This window comes from Notolepis coatsorum, assembly GCF_963971535.1.
Source record: "Notolepis coatsorum genome assembly, chromosome: 4".
NCBI lineage: Eukaryota > Metazoa > Chordata > Actinopteri > Aulopiformes > Paralepididae > Notolepis > Notolepis coatsorum.
In genome coordinates, this window is record NC_140168.1 from 114,886,568 (window position 1) to 114,903,595 (window position 17,028).

The following is a 17,028-nucleotide window of genomic DNA, read 5'->3' on the forward strand; positions in this document are numbered from 1 at the left end:
AGACAGAAGAGAGAAGACAGAAGACAGAAGACAGAGACAGAAGAGAGAAGACAGAAGACAGAAGACAGAAGACAGAGACAGAAGACAGAGACAGAAGACAGAAGACAGAGACAGAAGACAGAGACAGAAGACAGAAGACAGAGACAGAAGACAGAAGACAGAAGACAGAGACAGAAGACAGAAGACAGAAGACAGAAGACAGAAGACAGAGACAGAAGACAGAAGACAGAATAGAGAAGACAGAGACAGAAGACAGAAGACAGAAGACAGAGACAGAAGACAGAAGACAGAGACAGAAGACAGAAGACAGAGACAGAAGACAGAAGACAGAGACAAAAGACAGAGACAGAAGACAGAAGACAGAAGACAGAGACATAAGACATAAGACAGAAGACAGAGACAGAAGACAGAAGACAGAGACAGAAGACAGAAGACAGAATACAGAGACAGAAGACAGAAGACAGAAGACAGAAGACAGAGACAGAAGACAGAGACAGAAGACAGAGACAGAAGACAGAGACCGAAGACAGAAGACAGAAGACAGAAGACAGAGACAGAAGACAGAAGAGAGAAGACAGAAGACAGAGACAGAAGACAGAAGACAGAGACAAAAGACAGAGACAGAAGACAGAAGACAGAAGACAGAGACATAAGACATAAGACAGAAGACAGAGACAGAAGACAGAAGACAGAGACAGAAGACAGAATACAGAATACAGAGACAGAAGACAGAAGACAGAAGAGAGAAGACAGAGACAGAAGACAGAAGACAGAAGACAGAGACAGAGACAGAAGACAGAGACAGAAGACAGAAGACAGAAGAGAGAAGAGAGAAGACAGAGACAGAAGAGAGAAGACAGAAGACAGAAGACAGAAGACAGAGACAGAAGACAGAGACAGAAGAGAGAAGAGAGAAGACAGAAGAGAGAAGACAGAGACAGAAGACAGAAGACAGAAGACAGAAGAGAGAAGACAGAAGACAGAAGGCAGAAGACAGATACAGAACACAGAAGACAGAAGACAGAAGACAGAGACAGAAGACAGAGGCAGAAGACAGAAGAGAGAAGACAGAGACAGAAGACAGAAGACAGAAGACAGAGACAGAAGACAGAGACAGAACACAGAGACAGAAGACAGAAGACAGAGACAGAAGAGAGAAGACAGAAGACAGAAGACAGAGACAGATACAGAAGACAGAGACAGAAGACAGAAGACAGAAGACAGAGACAGAAGACAGAGACAGAAGACAGAGACAGAAGACAGAAGACAGAAGACAGAGACAGAAGACAAAGACAGAAGACAGAAGACAGAAGACAGAGACAGAAGACAGAGACAGAGACAGAAGAGAGAAGACAGAAAACAGAGACAGAAGACAGAAGACAGAGACAGAAGAGAGAAGAGAGAAGACAGAAGACAGAAGACAGAAGACAGAGACAGAAGACAGAGACAGAAGACAGAAGTTAGAAGACAGAAGACAGAAGACAGAAGACAGAATACAGAAGACAGAGACAGAAGACAGAGACAGAAGACAGAAGACAGAGACAGAGACAGAAGAGAGAAGACAGAAGACAGAAGACAGAGACAGAAGAGAGAAGACAGAAGACAGAAGACAGAAGACAGAGACAGAAGACAGAAGACAGAGACAGAAGACAGAGACAGAAGACAGAAGACAGAAGACAGAAGACAGAGACAGAAGACAGAAGACAGAAGACAGAGACAGAAGACAGAAACAGAAGACAGAAGAGAGAAGACAGAGACAGAAGACAGAAGACAGAGACAGAAGACAGAGACAGAAGACATAGACAGAAGACAGAAGACAGAGACAGAAGAGAGAAGACAGAAGACAGAGACAGAAGACAGAGACAGAAGACAGAAGACAGAAGACAGAGACAGAAGACAGAAGACAGAAGACAGAGACAGAAGACAGAGACAGAAGACAGAAGACAGAAGACAGAGACAGAAGACATAAGACAGAAGACAGAAGACAGAAGACAGAAGACAGAGACAGAGACAGAAGACAGAAGACAGAAGACAGAAGACAGAGACAGAAGAGAGAAGACAGAAGACAGAAGACAGAGACAGAAGACAGAGACAGAGACAGAAGACAGAAGACAGAAGAGAGAAGACAGAAGACAGAGACAGAAGACAGAAGACAGAGACAGAAGACAGAAGACAGAAGACAGAGACAGAAGACAGAAGACAGAGACAGAAGACAGAAGACAGAGACAGAAGACAGAAGACAGAATAGAGAAGACAGAGACAGAAGACAGAAGACAGAAGACAGAAGACAGAGACAGAAGACAGAGACAGAAGACAGAAGACAGAGACAGAAGACAGAGACAAAAGACAGAGACAGAAGACAGAAGACAGAGACATAAGACATAAGACAGAAGACGAAGACAGAGACAGAAGACAGAAGACAGAATACAGAGACAGAAGACAGAAGACAGAAGACAGAGACAGAAGACAGAAGACAGAAGACAGAAGAGAGAAGACAGAAGACAGAAGACAGAGACAGAAGACAGAGACAGAAGACAGAAGACAGAAGACAGAAGACAGAGACAGAAGACAGAAGAGAGAAGACAGAAGACAGAGACAGAAGACAGAAGATAGAAGACAGAAGACAGAGACAGAAGACAGAAGACAGAAGACAGAAGACAGAGACAGAAGACAGAAGACAGAAGACAGAGACAGAAGACAGAAGACAGAGACAGAAGACAGAGACAGAGACAGAAGAGAGAAGACAGAAGACAGAAGACAGAAGACAGAGACAGAAGAGAGAAGAGAGAAGACAGAGACAGAAGACAGAAGACAGAAGACAGAAGACAGAGACAGAAGACAGAGACAGAGACAGAAGACAGAAGACAGAAGACAGAAGAGAGAAGACAGAAGACAGAAGACAGAGACAGAAGACAGAGACAGAAGACAGAAGACAGAAGACAGAGACAGAAGACAGAAACAGAAGACAGAAGACAAAAGACAAAAGACAAAAGACAGTAGACAGAAGACAGAAGACAGAAGACAGAAGACAGAATAGAGAAGACAGAGACAGAAGACAGAAGACAGAAGACAGAAGACAGAAGACAGAGACAGAAGACAGAAACAGAAGACAGAGACAGAAGACAGAGACAGAAGACAGAAGACAGAGACAGAAGACAGAGACAGAAGACAGAGACAGAAGACAGAAGACAGAGACAGAAGACAGAAGACAGAAGACAGAAGACAGAGACAGAAGACAGAATACAGAAAACAGAAGACAGAAGACAGAAGACAGAGACAGAAGACAGAAGACAGAAGACAGAGACAGATGGCAGAGACAGAAGACAGAAGAGAGAAGACAGAGACAGAAGACAGAAGACAGAGACAGAAGACAGAGACAGAAGACAGAGACAGAAGACAGAAGACAGAAGACAGAGACAGAAGACAGAAGAGAGAAGACAGAAGACAGAAGAGAGAAGAGAGAAGACAGAAGACAGAAGACAGAAGACAGAGACAGAAGACAGAAGAGAGAAGACAGAAGAGAGAAGACAGAGACAGAAGACAGAAGACAGAAGAGAGAAGACAGAGACAGAAGACAGAGACAGAAGACAGAAGACAGAGACAGAAGACAGAAGACAGAAGACAGAGACAGAAGACAGAAGACAGAGACAGAAGACAGAGACAGAGACAGAAGACAGAAGACAGAAGACAGAGACAGAAGACAGAAGACAGAGACAGAAGACAGAAGACAGAGACAGAAGACAGAAGACAGAGACAGAAGACAGAAGACAGAAGACAGAATAGAGAAGACAGAGACAGAAGACAGAGACAGAAGACAGAAGACAGACAGAAGACAGAAGACAGAGACAGAAGACAGAATACAGAAACAGAAGACAGAGACAGAAGACAGAAGACAGAGACAGAAGACAGAAGACAGAGACATAAGACAGAAGACAGAGACATAAGACAGAAGACAGAAGACAGAGACATAAGACAGAAGACAGAGACAGAAGACAGAGACAGAATACAGAAGACAGAGACAGAAGACAGAGACAGAAGACAGAGACAGAAGACAGAGACAGAAGACAGAGACAGAAGACAGAAGACAGAAGACAGAAGAGAGAAGACAGAAGACAGAAGACAGAGACAGAAGAGAGAAGACAGAAGACAGAAGACAGAGACAGAAGACAGAAGACAGAGACAGAAGACAGAGACGGAAGACGGAAGACGGAAGACGGAAGACGGAAGATGGAAGACAGAGACAGAAGACAGAGACAGAAGACAGAAGACAGAAGACAGAGACAGAAGACAGAAGACAGAAGACAGAAGAGAGAAGACAGAAGACAGAAGACAGAGACAGAAGAGAGAAGAGAGAAGACAGAAGACAGAAGACAGAAGACAGAAGACAGAGACAGAAGACAGAGGTCAGAAGAGAGAAGACAGAAGACAGAGACAGAAGACGGAAGACGGAAGACGGAAGACAGAAGACAGAAGACAGAGACAGAAGACAGAGACAGAAGACAGAAGACAGAAGACAGAGACAGAAGACAGAAGGTAGAGACAGAAGAGAGAAGACAGAAGACAGAAGACAGAAGACAGAAGGTAGAGACAGAAGACAGAAGAGAGAAGACAGAGACAGAAGACAGAAGACAGAGACAGAAGACAGAAGACATAAGACATAAGACATAAGACAGAGACAGAAGACAGAGACAGAACACAGAACACAGAGACAGAAGACAGAGACAGAAGAGAGAAGACAGAAGACAGAGACAGAGACATAAGACAGAAGACAGAAGACAGAGACAGAGACATAAGACAGAGACAGAAGACAGAAGACAGAGACAGAGACAGAAGACAGAAGACAGAGACAGAAGACAGAAGACAGAAGACAGAAGAGAGAAGAGAGAAGAGAGAAGACAGAGACAGAAGACAGAGACAGAAGACAGAAGAGAGAAGACAGAGACAGAAGACAGAAGACAGAAGACAGAGACAGAAGACAGAGACAGAAGACAGAAGAGAGAAGACAGAAGACAGAAGAGAGAGACAGAAGACAGAAGACAGAGACAGAAGACAGAGACAGAAGACAGAAGACAGAAGAGAGAAGACAGAAGACAGAAGACAGAAGACAGAAGACAGAGACAGAAGACAGAGACAGAAGACAGAAGAGAGAAGACAGAAGACAGAAGACAGAGACAGAGACATAAGACAGAAGACAGAAGACAGAGACATAAGACAGAAGACAGAGACAGAAGACAAAGACAGAATACAGAATACAGAAGACAGAGACAGAAGTCAGAGACAGAGGACAGAAGACAGAAGACAGAGACAGAAGACAGAGACAGAAGACAGAAGACAGAAGACAGAAGAGAGAAGACAGAAGACAGAGACAGAAGACAGAAGACAGAAGACAGAGACAGAGACAGAAGACAGAAGACAGAAGACAGAGACAGAAGACAGAGACAGAAGACAGAAGACAGAAGACAGAAGACAGAGACAGAAGACAGAGACAGAGACAGAGACAGAAGACAGAAGACAGAGACAGAAGACAGAGACAGAAGACAGAGACAGAAGACAGAAGAGAGAAGAGAGAAGACAGAAGACAGAGACAGAAGAGAGAAGAGAGAAGACAGAAGACAGAAGACAGAAGACAGAAGACAGAGACAGAAGACAGAGACAGAAGACAGAAGAGAGAAGACAGAAGACGAAGACAGAGACAGAAGACAGAAGACAGAAGACAGAGACAGAAGACAGAAGACAGAAGACAGAAGGTAGAGACAGAAGACAGAAGAGAGAAGAGAGAAGACAGAAGACAGAAGGTAGAGACAGAAGAGAGAAGACAGAGACAGAAGACAGAAGACAGAAGAGAGAAGACAGAAGACAGAGACAGAAGACAGAAGACAGAAGACATAAGACATAAGACATAAGACATAAGACATAAGACATAAGACAGAGACAGAAGACAGAGACAGAAGACATAACACAGAGACAGAAGACAGAGACAGAAGAGAGAAGACAGAAGACAGAGACAGAGACATAAGACAGAAGACAGAAGACAGAGACAGAGACATAAGACAGAAGACAGAGACAGAGACAGAGACAGAAGACAGAGACAGAAGACAGAAGACAGAAGACAGAAGAGAGAAGAGAGAAGAGAGAAGACAGAGACAGAAGACAGAGACAGAAGACAGAAGAGAGAAGACAGAGACAGAAGACAGAAGACAGAGACAGAAGACAGAGACAGAAGACAGAGACAGAAGACAGAAGAGAGAAGACAGAAGACAGAAGAGAGAGACAGAAGACAGAAGACAGAGACAGAAGACAGAAGACAGAAGAGAGAAGACAGAAGACAGAAGACAGAAGACAGAGACAGAAGACAGAGACAGAAGACAGAAGAGAGAAGACAGAAGACAGAAGACAGAGACAGAAGACAGAAGACAGAAGACAGAGACAGAAGACAGAGACAGAAGACAGAAGACAGAAGACAGAAGACAGAGACAGAAGACAGAGACAGAAGACAGAAGAGAGAAGACAGAAGACAGAGACAGAAGACAGAGACAGAAGACAGAAGACAGAGACAGAAGACAGAAGACATAGACAGAAGACAGAAGAGAGAAGACAGAAGACAGAGACAGAAGAGAGAAGACAATGGTGGAATGAACTACCCACTCCAGTTAGGACAGCCGAAACACGTCCAATCTTTCGCCGTCGACTAAAGACTCACTTCTTCAACCATTATCTGAATTAAAAAAAAAAAAAAAAAAAAAATCTAACCCTAACTAACCATACTGTCATGCACTTGTCCTAATAAACTAACCTACACTGTAGCACTCAACACTTTGATGAACATTGTTACTCAGCTGATAGAGTTGTGCTCTTCCTGATGGCTTGTCGTACAGAACTTGTAAGTCGCTTTGGATAAAAGCGTCAGCTAAATGACTAAATGTAAATGTAAATGTAAAGACAGAAGACAGAAGACAGAAGACAGAAGACAGAGACAGAAGACAGAGACAGAAGACAGAAGAGAGAAGACAGAAGAGAGAAGACAGAGACAGAAGACAGAAGACAGAAGACAGAAGACAGAGACAGAAGACAGAAGACAGAAGACAGAGACAGAAGACAGAAGACAGAAGACAGAAGAGAGAAGACAGAAGACAGAAGACAGAAGACAGAAGGTAGAGACAGAAGACAGAAGAGAGAAGACAGAGACCGAAGACAGAAGACAGAAGAGAGAAGACAGAAGACAGAAGACAGAAGACAGAGACACAAGACATAGACAGAAGACAGAAGACAGAAGACAGAGACAGAAGAGAGAAGACAGAAGACAGAAGACAGAAGACAGAAGACAGAAGACATAATACAGAGACAGAAGACAGAGACAGAAGAGAGAAGACAGAAGAGAGAAGACAGAAGACAGAGACAGAGACAGAAGACAGAAGACAGAGACAGAGACATAAGACAGAGACAGAAGACAGAAGACAGAGACAGAGACATAAGACAGAGACAGAAGACAGAAGACAGAAGACAGAAGAGAGAAGAGAGGAGAGAAGACAGAAGACATAAGCCAGAGACAGAAGACAGAATACAGAAGGTAGAGACAGAAGAGAGAAGACAGAAGACAGAAGACAGAAGACAGAAGACAGAGACAGAAGACAGAGACATAAGACAGAAGACATAAGACATAAGACATAAGACATAAGACAGAGACAGAAGACAGAAGGTAGAGACAGAAGACAGAGACAGAAGACAGAAGGTAGAGACAGAAGACAGAAGACAGAGACAGACAGACAGACAGACAGACAGACAGACAGACAGACAGACAGACAGACAGACAGACAGACAGACAGACAGACAGACAGACAGACAGACAGACAGACAGACAGACAGACAGACAGACAGACAGACAGACAGACAGACAGACAGTCCTACCTTGTAGACATCATGAAGACCGATGATACCATCAAACAGGGTGTAGAGATCATTCAACAGGTCAACGACCTACACACAAACACACATGAATCACATTTAGTATAGATAATTCAACAGTGTGCATGTGCATGTGTGTGATGATTTGATTTGATTTGATTTGATTTTTATTTAGTACATACAATTTATACAATAGTATAAAAACAAGGGGTACAAGGATAACATGTGAAAGTCTGTCGACTTGTTTCCAACATGGTCCCAAGAAAAATACAATAAATCACAAAGAAAGAGTTAAGAAGATAAAATAGATACAACAAGTAGATAAAATAGACAACACAATTTTCTGAAAGAGCCTCATTACAGCATGTCATGTTCCTGTTCTTTAAACTGCAACCTATTGTTGCAGATGTGGCTTCACACCCCTCTTGAAGACAGCAATAGTGGGGGAGTTTTGGATGGCCCTGGGCAGAGAGTTCCACAGCCGGCAGGCTGTAGACAGAAAACCATTCTGTGAATAGGAACCCTTTCTAGGCTCATAAACTGAGCGCTGTCCAGACCGTAACTGTCGTCCGTGGACCTGGCCACGCAGGACAATACGAGAGCATAAATATCTGGGGGCAGATCCATTTAACATTTTATACATATGTCCCAGTTTCAGAAAGGAGACCCTCTGCTCCACAGGGAGCCATCCCACCTCATTGAAGTGACATGGCTCAATATGGGTTCGAGGTGGCAGATTTAGGACCAATCGTATGGTCTTATTTTGGCTGGTTTGTAGCCTGTGTTTACTTTTCACTGTAACACCACTATACCAGTAAGTACATGCATAGTCATATTGGCTGAGGATCATGCAGTTGGCAAGCAGTTTCATAGTTTCCAGTGATAACAACCTCTTTTTTCTGTGCAAAAATTTCACCCTTGTGTTAACTTTTTTGATCACCTTCAGGGCCATTGTTTTCCCTGAGAGTGTTTGGTCGAGGTCTGCACCTAGGTATTTAACACAGTCTCTAGACTCCACACTGAAGCCATTACAGCTGATCTGAGGTCTGCACCTAGGTATTTAACACAGTCTCTAGACTCCACACTGAAGCCATTACAGCTGTGTGTATGTATGTGTCATGTGTGCCTATGCAAGAGTGTGTGTGACTGTGCCTTTGCCTGTACATGTGCGTGTGTGTGTGTGTGTTTGTGTTTATGTGTGTGTGTGCGTGTGTGCCTCTGCCTGTGTGTGTGTGTGTGCATGTGTTTGTTTGTGTGTGTGTGTGCGTGTGTGTGTAACCGGTCTTATTTGACATGCCCCGAGTGGGAGTTGAACCCCGGTCTCCCCGATATCGCAGACCACTAGACCAAGAGGTGAACTCACTTCTTGGTAATGGGTCTGGATGCGTCTAGCCTTTTTACAACGCATCCGCGTTTCCGGCGCTCTGATTGGCCAGGTCATGTGACATGTGCGCCCAATAGTGTGTTTGCCCATTTCCGCGTCGAACAGCCTGCAAACTACCTGGCGTTCTATCGCCATGCTCTAAGACAAACTCTAACCTTAACCAACTTCGAAAGAGCACCTAAGTATGGAAGCAAATGAGTGCCAGAAGTATTTGAATTTAATCAGACACCGCATTTATAGCATTGAAAATAATAACATGTATCTGAATTTGAAAACATGTATCTGAATTTTTTCAGACACCGCATTTTTGTATCTGAATTATTTCAGACACTGCATTTCCGTCACGCTCTAAGACAAATTCTAACCTTAACCACCTTCGAAGAGTGCCTAAGCTTAACCAGTGTAGAAACTTGCCGTCCCACGATTGGCGCTCATGTCACATGACCTGGCCAATCAGAGTGCAAAACGGGAACCCGGAAACGCGGATGCGTTGTAAAAAGGCTTCAAGCGGTCTGGATGCCTCTGGGGAGTGAGTTTACTTGCAGTACCGCTTAACGTCCACATCCACTTCACTACACTGTCCATCGTGACTGTGGATAGACACGCGGCACCTCCGTTACATGTGTGTGTGTGTGTGTGTGTGTGGTGTGTGTGTGTGCGTACCTCTATAGGCTCACTCAGAGCAGATATGGTGGTAAACCCCACGATGTCAGAGAAGTAGAGCGTGCAGTCGGAGAAATGCTCAGGTTCCACCTTCTTCCCTTTCTTCAGAGCCGCGGCCACAGACCTAATATCATATAGAGAGATCATAGAACACCATATAGAATATAACATCATATAGCATAACACAATATAGAATATAACATCATATAATATAGCATAACACCATATATAGAATATAACATCATATAGCATAACACAATATAGAATATAACATCATATAATATAGCATAACACCATATATAGAATATAACATCATATAGCATAACATAATATATAGAATATAACATCATATAGCATAACACAATATAGAATATAACATCATATAATATAGCATAACACCATATATAGAATATAACATCATATTGCATAACACAATATAGAATATAACATCATATAATAAAGCATAACACAATATAGAATATAACATCATATAGCATAACACAATATAGAATATAACATCATATAATAAAGCATAACACCATATATAGAATATAACATCATATAGCATAACACAATATAGAATATAACATCATATAGCATAACACAATATAGAATATAACATCATATAGCATAACACCATATACATAGAATATAACATCATATAATATAACATAATATATAGAATATAACATCATATAGCATTTTTGTAAATCAAATCAAATCAAATCAAATTTATTTATAGGGCCCGACAACACACGTTAATGTCCCCATGGGCCGTACAGGTCTTCTTTAAACAGGTCAAGAAGACAACATAACAATAAGTCAAGAACAGAACAAGAACACCATAGGGTCCAAACATTTTTTAGATGAATGCAAATAAATGAAAGAATGCAAGCACTCCCAGACATACCCCACGCGAAGGTAAGGAAAAACTCACTAAAACCTAACAATAGGGAAAAAAGCTCCACAGGCAGTGTGGAGGAGAGAAACCTTAGAAGGGCCGTTCAAGGGGGGATCTCCCTTCTTAGATGTTGGTGATAGTAGTGTTGCAGACGGACAGTTGGTAAGCATGCACTCATGTGTGTGGTGAAACACAGATGAGTGCATGCAATAGCAACTGTACATTTTGAAAAATTAAAGATAGAGCTAATAGCGATAGCAACTGAACATTTTGAAAGATTAAAGATAGAGTTGATAGCGGATCTATTTGAGGCACAGGGGCGGCGCAGAGAGGGTCACGTCCTCCCCGTCTTAGTCACGGGACATTCAACACTCCGGTCGTTGCTCAGGGACAGCCGGAGACAGGGAGATAGGGGGTAAATGAAATGAACACAAACAAAATAAATAACTAAACAAAATCAAAACATAACTCAAACAAAATAAATAACTAAACAAAAGCAAAACATAACTCAATCTACATGTTCAAAAAGGAGTAGGAATAAGTATACACTTATTTAATCCTACCCCTTTTCCACTACTCAAATGAGTGTACTAATTTAAAACATTTCAAAACAAATATATATATGCAAAACAAAAAAAAAACTATATATGTAATACATGAAAGAAATAAAATAAAAATGTAAACACCCGTGAATATCAAGTCCCTTCCTCATCCCTGTACCTCGTGAACATCATTTCCTTATAAATCAGTTTGAATTGTCTCATGTTTGGACATTGCTTTAGCACCACATTCAGACTGTTCCACAGTTTCACTCCACATATTGAGATGCAGTGTCTTCTCATGGTAGTGCGTACATTTAGAACTTTTAAATTGAGTTCTCCCCTCAGATTATAACCCCCCTCCCTATCAAAGAACAATTCTTGAATGTTTCCTGGAAGTACATGACCTTTTGCTTTATACATTAATCGTGCCGTTTTAAATTCCACAAGATCATTTAACTTTAATGTTTTTGACTTTAATAACACAATATAGAATATAACATCATATAATATAGCATAATATATAGAATATAACATCATATAGCATAACACAATATATATATAATATAACATCATATAATATAACACAATATATAGAATATGTAAGGGATAATGTATGGCTACGAGGTCATTGTCGCAAAATAATTGACCGACACAGAGTTTAAAATACCGAGGCGCCGCGCCGAGGTGTTTTAAACGTAGTGAAGGTCAATTATTTTGCGACAATGACCGAGTAGGCTATACATTATCCCGCTTATTACATGGCTAACTTACTAACAATATACCTAATTCATTTGACAAATCGCAGTTGTTCTGTGGCTCTGTCAGCCCAAATAAAGTGATTATTATTATCGCGGGCAGCCTCTGGCTCCGCTGTCAGTGCAGCGCTATACATTATCCCGCTTATTACATGGCTAACTTACTAACAATATACCTAATTCATTTGACAAATCGCAGTTGTTCTGTGGCTCTGTCAGCCCAAATAAAGTGATTATTATTATCGCGGGCAGCCTCTGTGTTCTGGCTCCGCTGTGTTCTGGGTCCGCTCGTCGCTCCGCCCCCTGTCATCGCCGGCACGGCAGTGTCTAATTGCACTGAAACAGTGTGTCAGTGGGCTTGATTGCGAACAGCTGCGCTCTGCGGTCATTATTGAAAAATCTGCGGTCATTATTGAAAAATAATGACTGCAGTCGGGGGGCTATTGACCAATCACAATCAAGCATTTCGGCGAATGTTAAAACGCCATGTAATAAGATGTTTTATTACATGGCGTTTTCACATTCGCCGAAATGCTTGCTTGTGATTGGTCAATAGCCCCCCGACTGCGGTCATTATTTTTCAATAATGACCGCAGATTTTTCAATAATGACCGCAGAGCGCAGCTGTTCGCAATCAAGCCCACTGACACACTGTTTCAGCTGCTCAGCATATGCACAGCTGTAATAAGCGGGGAGCAATCAAGCATTTAGATTGCAGTCATGAAAGCTGCTCAGTTTAGTGAAGCCAACATAGCAATCTGGTTAGAGGTGGTGGAGAGGATAAAGGTTAGCATATGAATTTGTAATTCCTGGTGTTAAACGGAATAATGGATGGATTGTCCAAGAGGGGGTCCTGAGGGGGGGGGGGGGGGGAGAGCAAGCAAGAGCATAGGTATTGTATTGTATTTATTATGAGTACATCTTTTAATCTGCATTTATTTTGATTTAAGTACTGGACTGTCATTATTGTTATTATTGTGTCAATCATAGTCCTGTGATTTATTGTGGATTTCCATTGTTTATGTATTGTGTGTCTGGTTTTATGTAAAAAAAAGGGGAAAATAAAAAACATTTGTTCAAAAAAAAAATGAAAGCTGCTCAGCATATGCACAGCTGCATTCAGTCATCAGTGCAAGCTGCCGGCGATGACAGCGGGAGCGACAGAACAGAACTGCGTCTGCATTTGATCTCGTAAAATGAATTAGGTATATTGTTAGTAAGTTAGCCATGTAATAAGCGGGATAATGTATAGCCTATACTCGGTCATTGTAGCAAAATAATTGACCTTCACTGACGTTTAAAACACCTCGGCAAGGCGCCTCAGTATTTTAAACTCTGTGTCGGTCAATTATTTTGCGACAATGACCTCGTAGCTATACATTATCCCTTACATATAATATAGCATAACACAATATATAGAATATAACATAATATAATATAGCATAACACAATATAGAATATAACATCATATAATATGGCATAACACCATATATAGACTATAACATCATATAATATAGCATAACACAATATATATAATATATAACATCATATAATATAGCATAATATATAGAATATAACATCATATAGCATAACACAATATATAGAATATAACATCATATAATATAACACAATATATAGAATATAACATCATATAATATAGCATAACACAATATATAGAATATAACATAATATAATATAGCATAACACAATATATATAATAAAACATCATATAATATAGCATAATATATAGAATATAACATCATATAATATAGCATAACACAACATATATAATATCATATAGCATAACACAATATATAGAATATAACATAATATAATATACCATAACACAATATATAGAATATAATATAGCACAACACCATATAGAATATAACATCATATAATATAGCATAACACAATATAGAGACTATAATGCTTCAAAGCTGCTGCTACAGACCTGACAAAAATAAGCTTGGCACCCACTTAACACATAAAGTAACAGTAAAGTGCAGTTTAGTAATATACAATGTACAGGTGATTAAACTGGATAGCAATAGCACTAATCAGATTAGATCAGACTAACACAATTATAACCCGAATATAACCCTAGCCCTGATACTGTATATACCGTATATATATATTTATATATATATAAACATATAAAAGGATTATATGCAGGTATGTACACACAGATGTGGATATATATATACACATATATATATATATATATATATATATATATATATATATATATATATATATATATATATATATATATATATATATATATATATATATATATATATATATATCCACATCTGTGTGTACATACCTGCATATAATCCTTTTTACATAACTGTAGATCAGGGGCGTATCTAGACCCAGCACTTCAGTAGGGCACTGAAGGGCACCAAAAACTAAAAAACGTTGGCCGGTTTTGGCCGGTTTGTGGGCGAAAATGGGTGGATTTTGTAACTATTTTTTTTTAACTTTATTTCGGTTTTAGGGTTAGGTTAGGGTTATGTTATTTAATTATTTTGGGGAGCCAGCCCCCCAAACTCCTGAAATGCATAGACATCTATGAAATAAATAAAACAATCTGACATTTATATTAAAAAGAGCTAGCCACCCAAACCCCTAAAATACATAGAAATCTATGCATTTTGGAACAGTTACTATATATATAGTCAAGAAAGCATTTAGTCATACTTAAAGTTTAAAGTGCTTTACTTGCATTGAACATTGCATTGAACATTGAGGAGACATCATTAGAAAGCACAATGTATGTTTCCATAGTTACGCAGATGACACACAATTGTACATCTCCGCTGAACCAAATTATCACACAGCTATAAACTCCATTTCCGCCTGTCTCTTAGCAATAAACAAATGGATGACGAACAACTTCCTAAAATTAAATGAGGGCAAAACTGAAATCCTACTAGTCGGTCCTATAACAAAAAGAGAAATGTTACAGAGCAATATGGGGCAACTTACTCCTTGGATCAAACCCGAAGTTACAAGTAAGTAACCTAAACTGGCTTCTGGTAACATTTAGAATTGATTTCAAGGTCCTCCTCCTTATACAAAGTATAAACATTGCGATCATCTACTACTGGTCTATTGAAGGTTCCAAGCCACAGTCTAAAGAAAATCAGGGATGCAGCCTTTGCTAACTATGCACCAAAGTTATGGAACACACTACCTATGGACATTAGGGAAGCTAGATCTCTTAATATTTTCAGAAATAAGCTAAAAACGTACCTCTTCACCATAGCCTTCTAATACACCCCGCTGTTGATTGTACTGTAGCACTATTTTACGCCATTCTATTGCATAATTTTACTATCTATTCTACTATTCTATTATTGCACTGTATTATTGGTGTGCAAACCAGTCAACTTACAAAAAAGAGCCTGTTGGAGGATTTCAACAAGATAAATGCAGTGTAAAATATTTCACTATAATATTTCAAAGCGAAGTAAAAAATATTATAATAATTATTTGATCATGTTAAATGATCATTTGATCATGTTAAAAAAGGGAAAATAAAAAACATTTGTTAAAAAAAAATATATATATATATATTTTTTTTATCAGTGGGGCACAGATGATCATCAGTAGGGCACGTGCCCTACTGATAGTGGTCTAAATACGCCGATGCTGTAGATACTATATCTATATCTGTAAATATCCCTTACCTACTCTTTATTAGTTAAGCTGCTGGCCAGTATGACTTACTATTAGGGTAACATTTACTTACTTGGGCAGTAGTTAAGTTAGGGTAACGTTTACTTACTTGGGCAGTAGTTAAGTTAGGGTAACATTTACTTACTTGGGCAGTAGTTAAGTTAGGGTAACATTTACTTACTTGGGCAGTAGTTAAGTTAGGGTAACATTTACTTACTTGGGCAGTAGTTAAGTTAGGGTAACATTTACTTACTTGGGCAGTAGTTAAGTTAGGGTAACGTTTACTTACTTGGGCAGTAGTTAAGTTAGGGTAACATTTACTTGGGCAGTAGTTAAGTTATGGTAACATTTACTTACTTGGACAGTAGTTAAGTTAGGGTAACGTTGATTTACTTGGGCAGTAGTTAAGTTAGGGTAACATTTACTTACTTGGACAGTAGTTAAGTTAGGGTAACGTTTACTTGGGCAGTAGTTAAGTTAGGGTAACGTTTACTTACTTGGGCAGTAGTTAAGTTAGGGTAACATTTACTTACTTGGGCAGTAGTTAAGTTAGGGTAACATTTACTTACTTGGGCAGTAGTTAAGTTAGGGTAACATTTACTTACTTGGGCAGTAGTTAAGTTAGGGTAACATTTACTTACTTGGGCAGTAGTTAAGTTAGGGTAACGTTTACTTACTTGGGCAGTAGTTAAGTTAGGGTAACATTTACTTGGGCAGTAGTTAAGTTATGGTAACATTTACTTACTTGGACAGTAGTTAAGTTAGGGTAACGTTGATTTACTTGGGCAGTAGTTAAGTTAGGGTAACATTTACTTACTTGGACAGTAGTTAAGTTAGGGTAACGTTTACTTGGGCAGTAGTTAAGTTAGGGTAACATTTACTTACTTGGGCATTAGTTAAGTTAGGGTAACATTTACTTACTTGGGCAGTAGTTAAGTTAGGGTAACGTTTACTTGGGCAGTAGTTAAGTTAGGGTAACATTTACTTACTTGGGCAGTAGTTAAGTTAGGGTAACGTTTACTTACTTGGGCAGTAGTTAAGTTAGGGTAACATTTACTTACTTGGGCAGTAGTTAAGTTAAAGTAACATTTACTTACTTGGGCAGTAGTTAAGTTAGGGTAATGTTTACTTACTTGGGCAGTAGTTAAGTTAAAGTAACATTTACTTACTTGGGCAGTAGTTAAGTTAGGGTAA

General features: G+C 39.8%; 1 protein-coding gene across 1 annotated transcript in view; it reads right to left on the reverse strand.

Moving 5' to 3' along the window:
* The window catches only part of LOC311226659 (retinal guanylyl cyclase 2-like), a gene marked incomplete at both ends in the record, with an annotated part of 241,454 nt that overhangs the window by 80,493 nt on the left and 143,933 nt on the right, over positions 1-17,028 (reverse strand). Inside the window, 2 exons of the mRNA XM_084312075.1 lie at positions 7,906-7,974; positions 9,950-10,073. Of these exons, the coding sequence (XP_084168201.1) occupies positions 7,906-7,974; positions 9,950-10,073 (193 nt within the window). The remainder of the gene's footprint in view (positions 1-7,905; positions 7,975-9,949; positions 10,074-17,028) is intronic.